The sequence below is a fragment of the Papio anubis genome, chromosome 14, assembly GCF_008728515.1.
Source record: "Papio anubis isolate 15944 chromosome 14, Panubis1.0, whole genome shotgun sequence".
NCBI lineage: Eukaryota > Metazoa > Chordata > Mammalia > Primates > Cercopithecidae > Papio > Papio anubis.
This window is the reverse complement of record NC_044989.1, coordinates 106,266,326-106,284,433: the sequence shown is the minus strand read 5'-3', so window position 1 is coordinate 106,284,433 and position 18,108 is coordinate 106,266,326. Positions and strand designations below refer to the sequence as shown.

Sequence of the window (18,108 nt, the reverse complement as noted above, 5' to 3'; positions counted from 1 at the left end):
TAATTTTTTTTTTTTTTTTTGTATTTTTAGTAGAGACAGGGTTTCGCCATGTTGGCCAGGCTGGTCTTGAACTCCTGACCTCAAGTGATCCACCTGCCTCGGCCTCCCAAAGTGCTGAGATTACAGGCATGAGCCACTGTACCCAGCCTGTCATTGATTTCCACTCTTATTTTTATTATGCTCTTTCTTCTGTTTACTTTGAATTTAATTTGCTCTGCATTTTTTAGATTCTGACTCTCGAAGCTTATATCATTGCTTTTACACCTATCTTCTTTTCTAATAAAGGAATTGAAAGCAATAAATTTCCCTCTCAGCCCAGCTTTACCTGCATCCAGCAAATTTTGATATGCTCTGTTTTTTTAATCATTCAATTCAAAATATCTCAAAATGTGATCACCTTGCAGTTTATTCTCTGACCTATGAGCTAATTAGAAACGTATTGTTTATTTCCAAATACTTGAGATTTTCTAAGTATCTTGTTCTGAATATTAACTTAATACCATTGTGGCGAGAGTCTGTGTTCCAGCATCTGATATATCTTGGTAACCACAGGATATGCTTTGGAAAAGAATGTGCATCTACAATTATACAGTGTTCTATAAATATTAATTAGGTCAAATTGGTTGATGGTGTTTTTCAAACCTTTTATATTGTCACTTGTCATACCATTTACTGGAAAAGGATGCCAAAATCTTGCAATTATGATTGTGACTTGTTTGTTTCTCTCTTTAGTTCTGAATTTTTTGCTTCAGGTATTTTAAAGCTGTTACTAGGTGATGTCTGTTTTAGATTATTCTGCCTTCTTGATGAATTAATCCTTGTATCATTATAAAACATCCAGCTTTCTTAATGTTTTTCCAGTCTTTCATTTTAATTTTTTTGTTTTGTTTTGTTTTTTGAGATGGAGTCTCACGCTGTCACCCAGGTAATGGTGCAGTCTCGGCTCACTGCAACCTTCGCCTTCTGGGTTGAAGTGATTCTCCTGCTTCAGCCTCCCGAGTAACTGGGATTACAGGTGCCTGCCACCACACCCGGCTCATTTTTGTATTTTCAGTAGAGATGGGGTTTCACCATGTTGGCCAGGCTGGTGTCGATCTCCTGACCTCAGGTGATCCGCCCACCTCGGCCTCCCAAAGTGCTGGGATTACAGGCGTGAGCCACACACCCTGCTTTAATCTATCTTTGTATTAGGAGTATCCCTCTTGTAAACAGCATCTAGTTGGATCTTGCTTTTCTAGTCTGAAAAGTCTGCCTCTTCATCAAAGGATTCTTACTATCCATCCATCCACGCTGCCGTGTGTATGTCTGCTCCACGGCAGTTCTCCCCAGTGTGCAGTCTCCGTATTTCGCCTACTCATCCTGCCTGCCGTAAACCCCTGAGTTGCCTCCAACTCTCCCACCAAAAATGCTGTTGCTCTGAGCATCCCTGTGCCCCCGGGCAGGGGAAGAGTCTATGCGGGATGCTTGCCTGGCGTGGGATGCTGGTTTACAGGGTTTGCGTGTACTTAATATGACTAAGGATTCCAGATTCTACGGTATGTCTATATGGTGGTGGGAATGATCCAGAAGAGAGGACAAGATGATGAGGAAAGAACAGGAGACTTGCTGGCACCACTTGCCTGAGTAGGCGAGAGGGGTCGGGACCCACTGCAAGAGGCAGGTTTGCCTTTGCTGGGAGCAGGCACAGTTCAGCCACGGAGCAGGCAGGGGTGCAGACGTCTGCGCCAGGTATCTTGGAGACTGGGAGCATGTGTCGACCAAAGAAACAGCCCGCTTGCTGAGCAGCTTTCAGGATGCTCTTGTGGTTAGTAAGAGTGGGCAGTGCAGGCTGACTTTCCCGCCACGCTCTCGGGAGAGGCCTGGGTAGGAAGCAAGCTCAGCACAGGACCAGTGCCCGGCACCATGCCAGCCACCACGGGCACAGGATGAGCGGTGCAGGACAGCTGCCCCTGAAGAGCTCGCTGTGCAGTGGGAGAGGCAGCAGCCAGCACCAGCCATGCGGGTGATTATGGATCACCACCATTCTGTGTGGCCCAGGGGAGACAGGGCAATGGGGCAGCAGGGCCCGTGCGTCCTGGGTCCGTGGGAAGGTGGCGATCTCTAATTATGAGAGGGTGCTGCTCAGCAAGGGGCGGGCACTCAGTGCTGTTTCAGCTCTAGCTTTATTTTGCATTGTAAAAGTGATGCATGTCACACCAAAAGAAATTAGGATTTTTAAAATCATAAATAAAAAAGTAAAAATCACCTGACATCGCACCTCCCCACCAGATGTAGCCATGGTTAGTTAACAAGTTTGTGGGGTTTTGTTTTTTGTTTTTTGTTTTTTTGAGATGGAGTCTCGCTCTGTCGCCTGGGCTGGAGTGCAGTGGTGCGACCTCAGCTCACTGCAACCTCCGCCTCCCGGGTTCACGCCATTCTCCTGCCTCAGCCTCCTGAGTAGCTGGGACTACAGGCGCCCGCCACCACGCCTGGCTAGTTTTTTGTATTTTAGTAGAGACGGAGTTTCACCGTGTTAGCCAGGATGGTCTCAATCTCCTGACCTCGTGATCCACCTGCCTCAGCCTCCCAAAGTGCTGGGATTACAGGCGTGAGCCACTGCGCCCGGCCTTGTGTATTGTTTTTAAAGGACAGGTCTGATCCCTGCCCCCACAGCCCTGGAGGTCTAGCCTCCTACCCAGGTGTGAATAACGCTCTTCTGCCAACTGCAGCTGAACAACGTTGCCTTAGGCTTTGAGGGCCAAGGAGGCACCCTCTGCATTCCTGGGGGACGTCCAGGGAGGGCCACATGGAGGAAGTGGTCTAGGAATTGGATCTTGAAGTTCAGGGATCCCTCATGCCTGTCTTGCTGTCTTTCCCGCTCCTGTATGCCCTCACTCAGCACCTCTTTAGGACAAGAGCAGCTCCCACCTTGTCCCACTGTGCAGCTGACAGGGGGGTGCACTGCAGGGGCTGCGATGGGGAGGCCTGCCCTGTTGGGGGCAGGAAAGCAGAGGCGCAGCTCTTGCGTGGGCCACTCAGTCACACCCCCTCTGTTTGTGCAGTGCACAGCCTGTGTGACTGTACATGGTAGTCATGTACGGAGAGTTCTTCCACCCACTATTTTGGCCCATGCCCTGGCCACACCGGAGCACGATGGAGGAGCAGGGCTACAAGCCTTACCCTCTCTCATCTGTGTCCCACTCCAGACAGCAGCGACGGTGAGCTGGAGCTGTCCGCGGTGCGCCACCAGCCGGAGGGGCTGGACCAGCTGCAGGCCCAGACCAAGTTCACCAAGAAGGAGTTGCAGTCTCTCTACAGGGGCTTTAAGAATGTGAGTGTTCCCCATTCCCCGGGGAGAGGCCTTGGAGACCCGGGCCCAGGGAGACCTGGAAACTTCTCTGTGCCACAGTAAATATCCCAGGGGCCTTGAAGCGGCTTCTGTGTTGTGGGAAGCTGTCTGGCGGGGGCAGGCCCCGGAATGGGCGTCACTGAGGCTGCCACGCTCCCCTCTCCATGTCTCTGCTGCTGGTACAGAGGAAGAGGGTATGGGGGAGCAGTCAGCCCCTTCCTATTCACCCCTGCTCCCTCTCACCCCACCCCTGCCCGGGCTTCCACAACCCAGGCCAGGAGGTCTCAGCAGTGCCACGGGCAGCAGGCAGCCTCCAAGGGGGTGGAGAGACGCCAGCCAGGCACCGTGCAGAATCGGGCTTGGAGCTGGACGTGGCTGAGGGCTGAGGGGGTGCCTTCCTGCTGCAGGAGTGTCCCACGGGCCTGGTGGACGAAGACACCTTCAAACTCATTTACGCGCAGTTCTTCCCTCAGGGAGGTGAGTCCGAGGCAGGGCAGTCCTGCTATGTCCCGAGTGTGGAGGGAGGGGACCCTCCTGCTGCCCCTTGCATCCTGGAGGCTTGGTGCGGCCCCTGTCCCATGGAAAACAGGGACTCCAAACCAGGACACAGTTAGCACCCCCAGCTGGGGTTGCCTGGGGTGGGGGATGAGTCACCAGTCAGCCCCGACACACCCCAGCCTGTTCCTTGCCCTCCCCAGATGCCACCACCTATGCACACTTCCTCTTCAACGCCTTCGATGCTGACGGGAACGGGGCCATCCACTTTGAGGTAGGTCCTCGCGGATTCCTCCCACATGACCTGCCCCTGTGGCTGCCGGGCTGAATCGCTGCCCTGGCGTCACTCTCAGGGCTGTCGAGAGAGCCATGGTCCTGGGTGGGAAGGATCTTGTGAGTCACCCTGGGAACGAGTGGATGTGGCTGGCCCTGGGCCAGTGAGCTCTGGGGTGTTTGACTTTGCTGGGCCGGTACCACGTTCTCAGCCTTTTCTTCCTTTTGAGAGTTTGTATCCAGCTCTGCCCAGTCAAGGGAGCCCCTGAGGCGCACACGGGTGGTAGTGACCCAGCAGGAATTTGCATTTTCAAAGGGATCAGGGCTTAACCCAGAGGCCTGGTTTGCTGATGGTGGGATGTGTGACCTCCATTTTCAGAATTTACTCCTTGTTACCCAGAAAGTAGGCCAGAAATATCTAGAAAACTTCCCAGCAGGTGAGCAGCCTCCAGGGCTCATCCCAGCTGGGCACTGAGAGTGAAGCCTGGAGTTACCCACTGGCGGAGGGAGAAGCCTGTCCCCCACCCAGACAGCTTCCCTGTGGGGCCCGGCCGGGCTCCTCCCAGCCCCGCCACAAGGGATCGTTGGAGAGAGGCCCCATCTACGGAACCCAGGACTCTAAAAATAGCTGCAGGCGAAAAGCTGAAACCGCTTTGGGGAGGAAAACCTTGCTGAGAGCCGGCTTGATCGATATCCCGACAACTTGGCTTCCAGGCCAAGGGCAGCTAACAGGAAAGCACAGAGAAGCACATGGGGCCAGAAGGCCCCGGCCGCACGGGGTAATAATAACTCGTCGATTACCGGCGCGGGTTATTTTTATGCCGCGAGCCCGCTGGGCACACTGACACTCCCCACCTGCCCTGTGACCACAGGACCCCTCCACTCTGAGCCACACACCGAGGGCTCTGCACATGGAAGCAGACCGTGTTTTCAAATCTTGTTTTCAGATTTGAAATACCAACCCCACAGCACACAGAAAGCACCTGGTTAGCATGGAGGAGCCTCAGGGAGGACTCAGGGTCCTTTCCCTGCCCCTTCCTCCTGGGGTCTGCCAGAGGAGCCCCCCAGCCAGCCTCCCACGGCTCCACCCTCACTGGGGCCTGTTGCCCTCTGGGGCTTCCTCCCCACTCTGCTGGGCTGGTCTCCTGGTTCTGGGATCCCTGATCTTCCTTTCTCTTGCTTTCCTCTCTGTGTGTTCAGGGGCTCACCGCCCAGCCACTTCCTATAAAAGAGGATGTGAGCTGTAACTTTGGAGCCTTTGAGCACCAGGAGTGTCTTTATTCTGTTCTTACTCCTGCTTGATCCATTGTAGGGACCAGCTCTCCCTGGGGTGCTGTTCTCCTTCAGAGCGGGGGTGGCGTCGTGCCCTGGGCCTCCTGCCTCGGGTGCCCCTGCTGACGCTGTCCCGTGAATGGGACCTGATTTTACTTTTTCTGTTTGGCTTTGCTTTTCTCTCAGAAAGTTTATAGGATCCTCTCTTTGCACCCAATTTGCTAAAATTTCACTGTGATCTATGCCTGCAACTAAACTGCAGGCTGTTTTCACACATTGTGCCAAGACGTGGTGGATGCTGGAGATCTCTGCTTCCAGTCTGGGAAATCGTGTTTTCTGATTGCTCCGACCCGCTCTCCTCCGTTTTCTCCCATTCTTCCCGAACTGCCTGTGTCCCAGTATCGTCCCCTCTGGAGTGCACCTGTCATTACCCTCTTTCTCCCCTATGTTCCAGCTGTTTGCCTTCTCATTCCACTTCCTGGAAGATTCCATTTGCTCTCCCAACATTTCTTCTAAGTCTGTCGTTTTGCTTTCTTATTTTTAATTTCCAAGAGCTCTTTCTTTTTTCCAGTTACCCCTTTTGTATGACATCCTATTCTTATTTTAGTGATGCAAGATTTCTGATCTCTGAACCTAATAGTTGTTGTCGAATTTTTTTTCCTGGGATAATTTTTGTTCTTCCAAATTGCTTTTCTCTGTCTCTCTCTCTCATGGTACAAGCTTCCTCCAATCGCAAAAATCTAACACTTGAGGGGCCTCAGGGCCTTGGTGCATGGCCCTGTCCCTTGCACTCTGACCGTCCTCCATCCCACTTCGCTGGCACAGCCCTTTCCTCACCCCTTTCTTTCCAAGTAGCCTGGGAGGACCCCAGGGTGCCGGGAGGCTTTCACCTTTAAACCTTCCAAGAGGTAGAGGGAAAACCTGCTTTCTACCAACTACTGTAACAAAACAGTTGAAGTTGTCACATGGAAACCATTTGAACTGTCATATTTTGTCACATTAGTAATAAAGTGTCACATGCCAAAGGCAATGGCCACACGCAGCATGTCATGACTCAAAAGTTGAGCACCAGGGTTGGGCAAGGTGGCCCTGGGATTAAATCCCAGCACTTTTGAAGGCCAAGGTAGGAGGATTACTTGGGGCCAGGAGTTAGAGACCAGCCTGGACAACATAGTGAGACCATCTCTGTCAGTATAAAATAAATTTGCCAGGCATGGATTACTCCAGGGGGTCCCAGCTACTCAGGAGGCTGAGGTGGAGGATCGCTTGAGGCTGGGAGTTGGGGACTGCAGTGAGCTGTGATGGCACCACAGCATTCCAGCCTGGTGACCGTCTGAGACTTTGTCTCTAAAAACAAACCACAAACAAAAAGCTGAGCATCATTCCTCTAGCTTTTTAGGCTAGAAGTTTTCAAGCACCTTTGCCATGCAGATGCTTGGCAGACTAAACATAGAGCACCTCCTTTATTAACAGAGCACCCCCAGGCGTCTCCCGAGGCAGCACGGCACTCAACGGGTCTAGGACACCATATATATTTGAATGTCTTTATCTAACATCAGTATCGGCTACCATGCCACTCCTGACACACATGCAGACACATGCGCGTGCACTCACCCAGGTGCACACACACACAGGTGCACACACCCAGGTGCACACACTCACAGATGCACACACTCACCCAGGTGCACACACACAGGTTCACACACACACAAGTGCACACACACAGGTTCACACACTCACACAGGTGCACACACACAGGTTCACACACCCAGTGCACACACAGGTGCACACACCCAGGTTCGCATCCTCACACAGGCGCATACCCTCACACAGGTGCACACACTCAGTGCACACAGGTTCACACACCCAGTGCATACACACACAGGTGCATACACACAGGTGCACACACCCAGGTTCACACCCAGGTTCACACACACCCAGGTGCACACCCTCGCACAGGTGCACACATCCAGGTTCACACACCCAGGTGCACACCCTCGCACAGGTGCTGACCTGAATGGACGCCATCAGTCTCTTAGGCACCCTCTACACAGGTGCATACCCTCACATTTCAGGTGCACACCCTCACAGCAGGTGGCACTAGAACCTGGGCAGTGATTGGATTGTCACACCCAGTGCACACACAGGTGCACACAGCACTTACAGGTCGGCCACTACACCCAGGTGCGGTACACAGTCCACGAGGTGCACACAGCAGGCCTTCACATACCCAGTGCGACATTAACAAGGATGGCTACATCACCAAAGAGGTAGTAAGGGGCTGGGGGCAGGGGCTGTCCCCTCCTCCCCTCCTGCTGCTCTACCCCCCACCCCTCTTCCTCTCCCTGCTCCTGCTGCCCACCTGTCTTCTCCCACTCTCCATCCAGAGACTGGCCCCCAGGACAGCAGCCAGTGGGCTCTCCTCCTCTCCTGGGCCCTCGGTCCTGGACACCCAGGTGTGGTGCAGGCTCACGTACCCTGCACCACACATCTCGGTCCAGCTCAGCAAGTGTTCCGGTCATCCTGTCTGACACAGAAGGCCTGGGGGAGACTTAAGTGGAGAAGCCAGAGGTCCTGGCCTTGGCCCCCACCGAGTGAAGGGGACAGTGTGGTCCCTTAAGGCATGGGTGGAGATGGGAGCCCTCCCGCACAGGCCCACAGACAGGTTTCGTTTGGTCCAAGCACTTTTTCTGCTACATCGTCACATTTTGGAAATAAGCACATAATCCATCTGCCACTTCTCTGGGAGATGAGCTTCCCCTGGAGTCAGAAGCTTGCTCTGGGTGCCCCAGAAGCGGGAAGGCTCCTCTGTCCAGCTTGTCTGGCGCCTGGCACTCACTGGCCTGGAGGTGCCCTGCACTCTTGGATGCCGCCTGCTCCCTTTGGGCCCTCACAGCCACCCCAGCCTTGCAGCAGGCTCATGCCAACCTCCCCCTCCAGGAGATGCTGGCCATCATGAAGTCCATCTATGACATGATGGGCCGCCACACGTACCCCATCCTGCGGGAGGACACACCGGCAGAGCACGTGGAGAGGTTCTTCCAGGTGAGCGCGTGCCAGCCCTGTCTAGGGAGAGGAACCGGGCAGAAAAGGGGCTCTCGCTTTTGGGCCCCCTCCCCCGGGCAAGTGCCTTGCCCCTCCAAGCCTCCCCACTCCTCATGAGGAGGTTAAACTTGCCCCTCCCATCTGGCTGGTTGTCAGAACCCCTGAGAAGCGAACTACACCACCGCTCGGCCATGTGGACCTCATCTGGGGGCCAGGGCTGGGATCCCGAGGCAGCTGACCCCGGGCCAGAGCTCCATGCCGCCTGAGAGCTGTATGGCTCCTCCAGGAAGATGCTCTGGGAGAGGAGCGGGTTGGGGGCCTTCACCTGTATGCATGGGGGTACAGGGGCCGCAGGCTTTGCCTCGCGCTTGCTGGGGCCACTAGACATGGGCCGTCCTGTGACTCAGTTGCTCCCTCTGCCCTGGCTGCCTCTCAGGGAGGTGAGTGTGGGGACAGATTCTGGGAAACCCAAGCCCAGGAAGGCTCAGGGAAGTGGCCTAGGGGAGCAGGGGGAAGATGCGTGGAGCCTCAGCAGTCGGTTGGGAGGTAGCTATGAAGGGTTCATTGTGTGGCCTGGATCCAGAGGAGTCACAGGGGACAAGTCGGAGTGGAGGGACCCCACCCGCCCATCCATCCACCTGTGACTTCTGCGTCCTCAGGCCAGGGGCAGGGCTGTCTCTGCTGGGGCACAGACTCACCACCTTGGGCGTGGCTTGGGTTGCAGAAAATGGACCGGAACCAGGATGGGGTGGTGACCATTGAAGAGTTCCTGGAGACCTGTCAGAAGGTAAGCAGCACGGGAGGCCGGGCCACAGTTCTCTACAGGCTCTGCTACAGAGGTGGGTGGTTGGCAGCGCCTGTCCCTTCCCTCACCCCAGTCCCACCCCTGCCAGCCCAGGATGTGACAGCTGTCCTTGGCCCCTCGCCACCTCCTGGGCAGCCCCAAGCTCCACTTGCCCTCTTGTCTGAGTCTCCTCCTCCCCACCCACCCCTGTAGCCCACAGCATCCCCCCACTCCCCCCACACCCTCCCTCAGCCCTGCCCCTGGAGAGCCTCAAGTTAGGGGCAGACATGGGGCCAGCCGGAGGGAGAGGGTCACTGTGGGGAGGCACCAGAGCCTCTGCAGTATTGCTGCTGGCCCTTCCAGAGAGCACCTCAGGGGGCAGGACGCTGGGCCTCCAGCACCTCCACTGCCCCACTCCCAGAGCAGTCCTGGTCAGCCCCTGCCTCTGCTGGAGGCCAGCTGGGGTCCCCTTCATCAGCTTGTCCCAGACAGGCTTGCAGTCAGGAGTGGGGTTGAAGACAGGCTGTGCCTCACCAGCTGGGGACCTTGGACCAGCTACTTCACCTCCCTGTCCCCCAGCTCCCCTCCACCCAATGAGATAGACAGACAGGAAGTTGGTGCAGTCTCCGAGTCCCTGGCGGAAATCTGCTCAAGGGGGTCGGATTTGGAGCCCACCCAACACCTGACCGGCGTCCCTTCCTCTCTCCACGCAGGACGAGAACATCATGAGCTCCATGCAGCTGTTTGAGAATGTCATCTAGGACACGTCCGGAGGAGTGCATTGCCATGGCCACCTCCACCCTCAAGAAACCTCCATCCTGCCTGGAACAGCCTCCGAGAAACTTTTAAAAAATAGATTTGCAAAAAGTGAACAGATTGCTACACACACACACACACACACACACACACACAGAGAGAGAGAGAGAGAGATACAGCCATTCATCTGGGCTGGCAGAGGGGGACAGAGGTCAGGGAGGGGCTGAGTCTGGCTGGGAGCTGAGTCCAGGAGCCCCAACCAACCCTCCCCAGGCCAGCGAGGCGAGGCTGCTTCTGGGTAAGCGGTTGACAGAGCAGGTCTGCAGGCCACCAGCTGCTGGATGTCACCAGGAAGGGGCTCAAGTGCCCCTGCAGGGGAGGGTCCAACCTCCGGTGAGCCCACCTCATCCCGCTCTCCATTCTGCTTTCTTGCCACACAGTGGGCCGGCTCCGGGCTCCCCTGGCCTTCTCCCCACAGCCACTCCCTACCCACTACCTACGCCTCTAGAAAGCCTCTTACCTCAGGACCCCAGAGGGACCAGCTGGGGGGCAGGGGAGAGGGGTGATGGAGGCCGAGCCTGCAGCTTTCTGGAAATGCTTTCCTGGGGGTCGCAGGACCCCCTGCCACTCCACTGACCTGGAAGAGCTGGGTACCAGGCCATCCACTGTGGGGCAAGCCTGGGTGGTGAGGGCCACTGGGCCCCATTCTCCCTCCATGGCAGGAAGGCGGGGGATTTCAAGCTTGGGGACTGGTCGTGGTGGAGAATCCGAGGGCACTCTGCGCCTCCACAGGGTGGGATGAGCCTTTCCTCGTCCTAGTCCTGGTTCAGTGGGAATGCAATGGGTGGGGCTGTACACACCCTCCAGCACAGACTGTTCCCTCCAAGGTCCTCTTAGGTCCCGGGAGGAGGCACATGGTTCAGGGACTGGCAGCCAGGGAGCCCGGGGCAGAGCTCAGAGGGGCCTGGGAAGGGGTGCGTCCCTCCTCTTCCTGCAGTGCCCCTCCTGTGGCCCAGCGGCTTGGCTGAGCCCCCTCTCCTGAAGTAGTGTCGCCGTCCCTCTGCCCAGGCTTGCCCCAGCCTTGCACAAAAAGCACAAGCATTCCTTAGCAGCTCAGGCGCAGCCCCGGTGGGAGCCCAGCACACTGCTTCTCAGAGGCCAGGCCCTCCTGCTGGCTGAGGCTCGGGCCAGGAGCCCCAGTACGGTGGCCCTAGGGAAGAGGCCTGGGGGGTCTGCTCTGTGCCTGAGATCAGCAGGGCCCCAAAGCCCAGCCCGGCTGACCAACATTCAAAAGCACAAACCCTGGGGACTCTGCTTGGCGGTCCCCTCCATCTGGGGATGGAGAGTGCCAGCCCAAAGCTGGAGCCAGCGGTGAGGGCTGAGGAGCCTGCGGCTGGGTGGTCGGGAAACCCCGGAGGAGAGAGACGCTGCTCGCACCTGCCCGGGCCTCACCGAGAAGGAACCTGGTCCCAGGCCGCACGGCCCCTCCAGGAACATTCCCACATAATACATTCCATCGCAGCCAGCCCAGCTCCACTCAGGGCTAGCCCGGGGAGTCCCCGAGTGCCCCAGGAGGCCAGCCCCAGGGTGAGCAGGGCCCTCAGAGGCAAGGCGGTGTGGTGGAGGCCCCTCAGCATTCGGGCACAGCGTGGCCTCCCCCGCGGAGCTGCAGGGACGCCGGCTCCAGACTCCAGGCTGACTGGGGGCCTCTGCCTCCAGGAGGGCATCAGCTTTCCCTGGCTCAGGGATCTTCTCCCTCTCCTCTCCCCCTGCCCAGCCCTCCCAGCTGGTGTCACTCTGCTAAGACCAAGGCCTCAGGAGAGCGTCCCCACCACACCCCTGCCCGCGTTGACCTCGGGGCCAGACTGGCTGCACAGCCCAACCAGGAGGGGTCTGCCTCCCGCGCTGGGACCAGACCGGCCGCATGTCTGCATGGCAGAAGCGTCTCCCTTGGCCACGGCCTGGGAGGGTGGTTCCTGTTCTCAGCATCCACTAATACTCAGTCCTGTATATTTTAATAAAATAAACTTCACAAAGGAGAGGGATTCCTGTTGGCTTTATCCCAGCTCTGAACTTCAGCTCAGCTTTTCTCACCCCTGCTGCCATTAGCCGCGGATCCTGCCCCGAGCTGTGCTGGTAAACGTTTGAGAGCTGGCTCTGGGGGCAGAGAACGCCCCTCAAATTCTCAGGCTCGCAGTGTGACCCTACTGAGGCCGAGTGAGGCCGAGATGCACACAGTGGGCCTTCGAGGCCTTCCTGGGAAGCGCCAGCCCTGGAGCCTCCACACAGACCCCACAGGGCAGGAGAACTTCTTGAGGCACCATGTGTATTTCACCCCCAGGTAATTTTTCTTTCCCAGTTGTGGGAAGTCATTCTGGGTGTCCCCTTGGCTGGAGAGTGAGGGCCACGGGCAGAAGAAAGCAGTGTTTGCCTGAACACATCTCCTAGTGTTTATTTTCAAAAGTGTAAGCCGTGTGAGGACAATGATTGAGAAGGGACAAGAATGAGAGCCCGGGGGAGGGAGAAGGAGGGTTCCCCAACTCACCAGTTCAAATGGAAGAAATCCAAACACGTCCTAAGCAAGCAAGATAAAAGGGAACTCACCTAAACACGTTACAGTGAATTGCAGAACACCAAAGATGACAAAGACAGCCAGAGGCGAACTGACAGCCAGCTCTCCTCAGTGATGGTGATGCAGAAAGACAGGGGAATGGCACGTCCAGTTTGCCGAGAGAAAAGTAACTGCCAACCTGGAATTTTACACCAGGCAAATAAAATATTTTCAATGTGGCACGGTGGCTCATGCCTGTAATCCCAGCACTTTGGGAGGCTGAGGCAGGTGAATCACCTGAGGACAGGAGTTCAAGACCAGCCTGGCCAACATGGTGAAACCCCATCTCTACTAAAAATACAAAAAATTAGCTGGGCCTGGTGGCGAGGGCCTGTAATCCCAGCTACTAGGGAGGCTGAGGCAGGAGAATTGCTTGAACCTGGGAGGCGGGGGTTGCAGTGAGCTGAGATGGTGCCACTGCACTCCAGCCTGGGGTGGAATAGACTCTGTCACAAAATAAATAAATAAATAAGAGACTTTGCCACCAATAGATAATAAAGAAAAGTCCAAGGGCTTTAGTTCCTGTGGAAGCAAGGCGATCTCCCAGCTAAAAGGTCGAAGATGCAAGAAGCATGAAGGGTGTAGAGAGCAGTAAATATTGAGGGAATCTGAAGAAATGCAATGTTACTTGCAAAAATAGTAAAAAACAAAATATATATATGTATATATGATTTCCAAAAATAGCTAATGCAATATTTCTAGTCTCACTGCTCTCCAGACCTTAGCACTTCCTCACCAAAAGATGGAGACTAGTTCTCCTACCCTCAGAACTCAATAGGACTTCATGTGACTGTCTTGATGACTAGAACGGGGCAGAAGTGCGGCTCACTCGCTCACATGCTGGACAGTGGGTGCTGCTGGCAGTAAGCCGCAGCATCAGTAGGGGTTGTTGGCGGGAACACATCTATGGCTCTCCGTGTGGCCTGGGCTTCCCTGCAGTGTGGTGACGAGGTTCCCAAGGGCAAGTGTCCTCAGAGAGAACCAGGCACGAGGGCACGAGCCGTATTGCCTCGGATGACCTAGCCTCAGAAGTCAAGTTTCATCACTTCTTCCACGTTCTATTCATCAAGAGTCACATGAAGTCCTACTGAGTTCTGAGCGCAGGAGAACTAGTCTCCATCTCTTGATGAGGAAGTGCTAAGGTCTGGGACAGCAGTGAGACTAGAAATACTGCGTTAGTTATTTTTGGAAATTACACTTTTTTTTTTTTTTTTTTTTTTACTATTTTTGCAAGTAACATTGCATTTCTTTAGATTCCCTCAATATTTACTGCTCTCTACACCCTTCATGCTTCTTGCATCAGCCTCAAGCACAGAGGACAGACAGAAGTTCCCCAAGCACCCTTGTGACATAGTCACCCATCTGCCACAACACAAACCCCGGTTCACCGTTCACCTTGGGCAAGTCACACAATCTCTCTGTGCCTCGGTTTTCTCATCTGTAAAACAAGCACAAGGAGACAGCCTGCATGACAGAATCAGGCTTCAATGAGCACAGGATGTTCAGATAACACATCCAGCTCCAGCAGTGGGGTTAGACCATCTCATGGCCTGGCGTTTGGGAACAGAACATTCCCTGCCCTGGCACTGCTTCTGCTAAACGCGGCTGCCCTCTGCCTCGATTCTCTGTCTTGTGCAGCATCTTCTCTCTGTAGGGCAAACTCCCACCACCCCCAGAGGAGTTGACTGGACTGAGGATGGCCCTTTCTGCTGGGCACGGCTTTCCCCTGCCAAGCCTCTCAGTGGCCCATGGATTGGCTGCCCCTGGGACAGGGTCAGGGCTGGTCCAATCTGCTCTGGGAGCCAGCACTCCCAGGTCCTCACTGGGTGCGGCTCCCACCCAGTCAATGTAGAAGTCTGGGTGGGAAAGGGGCAAAGGTAGGGGAATCCTCTTGCTCCCCTCACCCTTCCCAGAGGACAGAGAAGAGCTGTGTCCCCAGTCCACATCCCAGGTGACTGCTTGACACACGCCATATCTCTAAAGCCTTGCAGCATCTACGGCACAGGGCAATGCTTCCATTCTGGAACTTTCTGTGTCGTCTTCAGTATGTCAGTTTACCTTGCTGGGCCTCAGTTTCCCTTATCTGTAAAATAAGCAGTGACAACAACAAAACTCCTCTGCTAGGGCTGATGTGATGGTTCCACACACACATCTCCTCATCTCTTAATGAGCACAGGCGTCCCTCCTTCCTAGCCACTGACCTGTGCCTGCATCTTCCCTTTTTACGGAACGGTGACTCACACCGATAGGCCATCAGAGAGTGGACAGACATTTCAGAAGGAGTTTCCAGGTCTTGGAAACAAATCTATGCTGCTCCCCAGTTCTCTTGGTAACCCCAAGGCCCATGTGGGGACCAGCAGGCTGAGGAGGGGTAGTCGGGGCCATCGGGCCACAGCAGGCCACTCTCACCGCGCGGAAATGGGGAGGGAAGGGGGCCCAGAGCCGGCGCTGGCACCTGGGCCTGGCCTGTCGCATTCACCCCAAGGGCCCTCTCGACAGGTAGGGTGGGAAAGGCAGGTCCGAGACGGTGGCCAGCGCGCCCACACCCTCCCTGTAGCACAGCTTTCCGGAGAATGGGCCGCTCGTGTTTAGAAGGTCCCAGGCTTCTCGGCTGCAGGAGCGATTTTGCAGGAGACAGGAGTGAGGCGCTCAAGTGCTGTGCCCCCCTCCACTGACCGCCGGGGGCGACGGGGCCCCACCGCAGCCTCCCGCTCCTCCCTCCTTCGGCCTGAGGAAGCTCCTTGGAAGGAACTTGTCATTTCCTTCACATCCCCAAAGATACGTTCCTATTTCTACTTCGCTTTCCACATGGTTTGCCCCCAAAACTGTATCAAGTAACCAGCGCACCGAGTGCACCAAGCTGGGTGCTGGGGATGGGCACGATGCAGGCGCTCCTAAGAAGCCTGCCCTTGACCTGCCAGGCTTTTCGGATGGGACCGAAGACAGCTTGCGAACGCCACTCACACCCTTCACAGGCCCCCCCAGGTCCTGAAGGCGGGAGACAGCGGCCTTCCAGGAGCCCACGGAAGGAGACCCTTGCAGATAACTGAGGCCTACAGACCCAGACTTCGACAGGACCACGGCCTGCCCCAGGGAGGCAGAGACCTTTCTGCACTCGCTAGGGACTCTGCGGCCTCTGACCCGTGCCCCGTGGCCCCGAACCCTCAGGAACACCAACACTGTCCTCCACGTTCGCAGCCACCTCCCAGGCTCCCGAGGCTGCAGGGTGCTTTGTCCTCCCTGAGCCCTAATCGTTGCATCTCTGCTTTGGGTGGGGCTTTCACCTTCACTCCCCTCACCTTCCAAGCTCTGCCTTCCCAGGTCTAGGCAAGGCAGGTGCCATTCCCCATTTATTAAACACCTTCACACACCGAGCACAGCTGCATCTTGAGTCCACGGGGAAGAGGCCGCAGTTCCTGCTGTCAGGAAATTCAAGTCTTGTGCGGGCAGCAGAAGGCAATGAGAACAGGCCCTGAAGGTGATGGGGCCGCGGATGCGGAAAGTGACCTCGGGGCACAGGCTGGGGACTGCGCTTGTGGGGATGCGATGGAGGGCTGGGACATCCCCGAGAACTGTGAACAGAACAGGAGTGAGCAGAGCCTTCCTTGGTGTGGGACATGTCTGCCATGTGTTCAGATCACTAAGGAGCCTTTGATCCCCGTCACCTGCCCTGACTCCCTGGAGGGCACATTCCAGGCGGAGTTGTCTAGAGTGAGTAAGGCTTTGACACCGACCGCAGAGGACCTCTCTGACCCAGTTCCACCCTCCTCCACAGGTGGTTCTCCGATCTGTTCATTGCCATCATCAACCTTCTGGGTCCCAGACAAGCCCCCAGGTCCAGAGGCACTACTGCCAGCCCAAAGCAGGTACGGGGCCCTCCCCCAGCCCTCTGGTCCTTTCACCTGGGCCCTAGCCCCTTGGGTTAGGGGCCTACCAAAGGCCGGCCATTCCTGGAGAGGAAATCGCTGGTCATGTGCGGGCTGCAGTGGCCTGGACTTTGTCCCAGCCAGCTGGTTGTCAAGCGAGTGTGCAGAGTCAGTTCCCTGCAAGGTGAGCTTCACAGCGGTCAGAGATTGGGAAAGAGCTTGAGGGTGGGGGAGAGGTGGGGCCCCGCTGCACAGGGAAAGGGCTTGAGGGCCGGTGACAGAGCCAGCATGGCCAGCAGCAACCTCATGCCTGAGTGAGGCCAAGACGATGGTACCAGAGAGAAACTCTCCCCACCCCGCCCACACCCCCGCCACTCAAACATCTCACGGATCCAGAAGGGGAACACATGGGTCTTGTTCGCCTTTGGCCAGAGCTGAGAGGTCCTGGCAAAGGGGCTGTGTACTGGGCGGGGACCTGTCAGGAAGGCCCTGTGTGGCCCTGGAAAGGAGTCGGGCTCCTCCAGCACAGTGCCAGAGCACAGCCATCTTTAAGTGATGGCGGCAGCACTCAGTGGACCACCATTGCCTCCTCTGCCCACCCCCACCTGACTGCTGCCCGGCCACCGAGGGCCATCAGTCTTAGCCCTGGGCTCTCTGCCAGCCCTGCACACCTTTCTGTTCTCTCTGTTCCTCAAGCAGGAAACCCGGCTTCTCTCGAGCTCACCAGACCTGGCCGTACCTGCCTTCGCTCCTGCTCTTTGACCCATACACAGACTCCCCTCCGTTCAGCTCTTGACCAGCTTTGAACATAATCAAACCTTCCGTGCATACAGGATCTATGTCTACCCCATCTCTCTGCCTGAGATAAAAGGTCCCAGGGACTTCTCTCTCGCTCGTGGCCTTGGGCACCATGAGGGCAAGGAGGAAGGTCTCCTGACCGAGCACCAGTCTTCTGCCTCCCCAGCCTCCTCCCTCTTCTCCTGCCAGTAGCCCCCAGTCTCACTGGGAGACCCCTCCTCCACTCTCCATCCGTGAAGCCTTGGAGTCAGCTCTCACCTCCAAGGGAAAAGAGCGAGGCCAGGCCTAAGCCAATGGGTGCATTTTCCCCCTCGGGTCCCAGTGATTGGTGGGGGGTGGGCACATGACCTGATTACCAGCGAGGCCCAGGGAGACCTTTGCTGGGAAGGCTGGGAAAGATGCTCTCTCCTCCGCCATCTCTGAAGCTGCAAAGGTGTCAGTCCTGGAGCTGTTGCTGCCATTTTGCCACTGTGTCCTCACAGTGACATGGAAGGAAGCCCGCAGGGGAAGCCCTGACTGAGGGCCGAAGAGAGAGGAAGCAAAACCTGGGGGGTGCAGCCCTGCAACTGCACCTGAAGCCACCTCCTCCCAATCTCTGGGCTATCCGCTTCTGCGAGCCAGGGGGAGGCAGGGCTCAGCCAGTGCGGCTGAAGTCAAGGTCACAGGGAGGGAGGCCCTGGCAGGGCTCCCAGGGAGGGGCCAGGCACAGGGCCCTGAGCCTTTGGGGTCGTGAGGCCAGCAGTGGGGTTACACCAGGGTCGAAGGCCCTTAGAGACATCTCTCTGCTGGCGGGCTGCCTGCACTGGAGGGCCTCAGCCTGGGCACCCACCCCAGCCCAGCCCCTCCTCCATCTCCTTTCCTCTCCTGAGCTCTCCTGGCT

At 56.4% G+C, this 18,108-nt stretch overlaps 1 protein-coding gene across 2 annotated transcripts in view; it reads left to right on the top strand.

Annotated features, from left to right (window-relative positions):
- The window catches only part of KCNIP3 (potassium voltage-gated channel interacting protein 3), a 90,387-nt gene extending 77,643 nt beyond the window's left edge, over positions 1 to 12,744 (top strand). For both annotated transcript variants that reach the window (XM_031655489.1, XM_031655490.1), the window contains 8 exons: positions 3,186 to 3,310; positions 3,736 to 3,805; positions 4,027 to 4,101; positions 6,283 to 6,325; positions 7,587 to 7,638; positions 8,309 to 8,413; positions 9,138 to 9,200; positions 9,911 to 12,744. In XM_031655489.1, the coding sequence (XP_031511349.1) occupies positions 3,186 to 3,310; positions 3,736 to 3,805; positions 4,027 to 4,101; positions 6,283 to 6,325; positions 7,587 to 7,638; positions 8,309 to 8,413; positions 9,138 to 9,200; positions 9,911 to 9,958 (581 nt within the window). In that variant the 3' untranslated portion in view covers positions 9,959 to 12,744. The remainder of the gene's footprint in view (positions 1 to 3,185; positions 3,311 to 3,735; positions 3,806 to 4,026; positions 4,102 to 6,282; positions 6,326 to 7,586; positions 7,639 to 8,308; positions 8,414 to 9,137; positions 9,201 to 9,910) is intronic.
- The last annotated feature ends 5,364 nt before the right edge of the window (positions 12,745 to 18,108 follow it).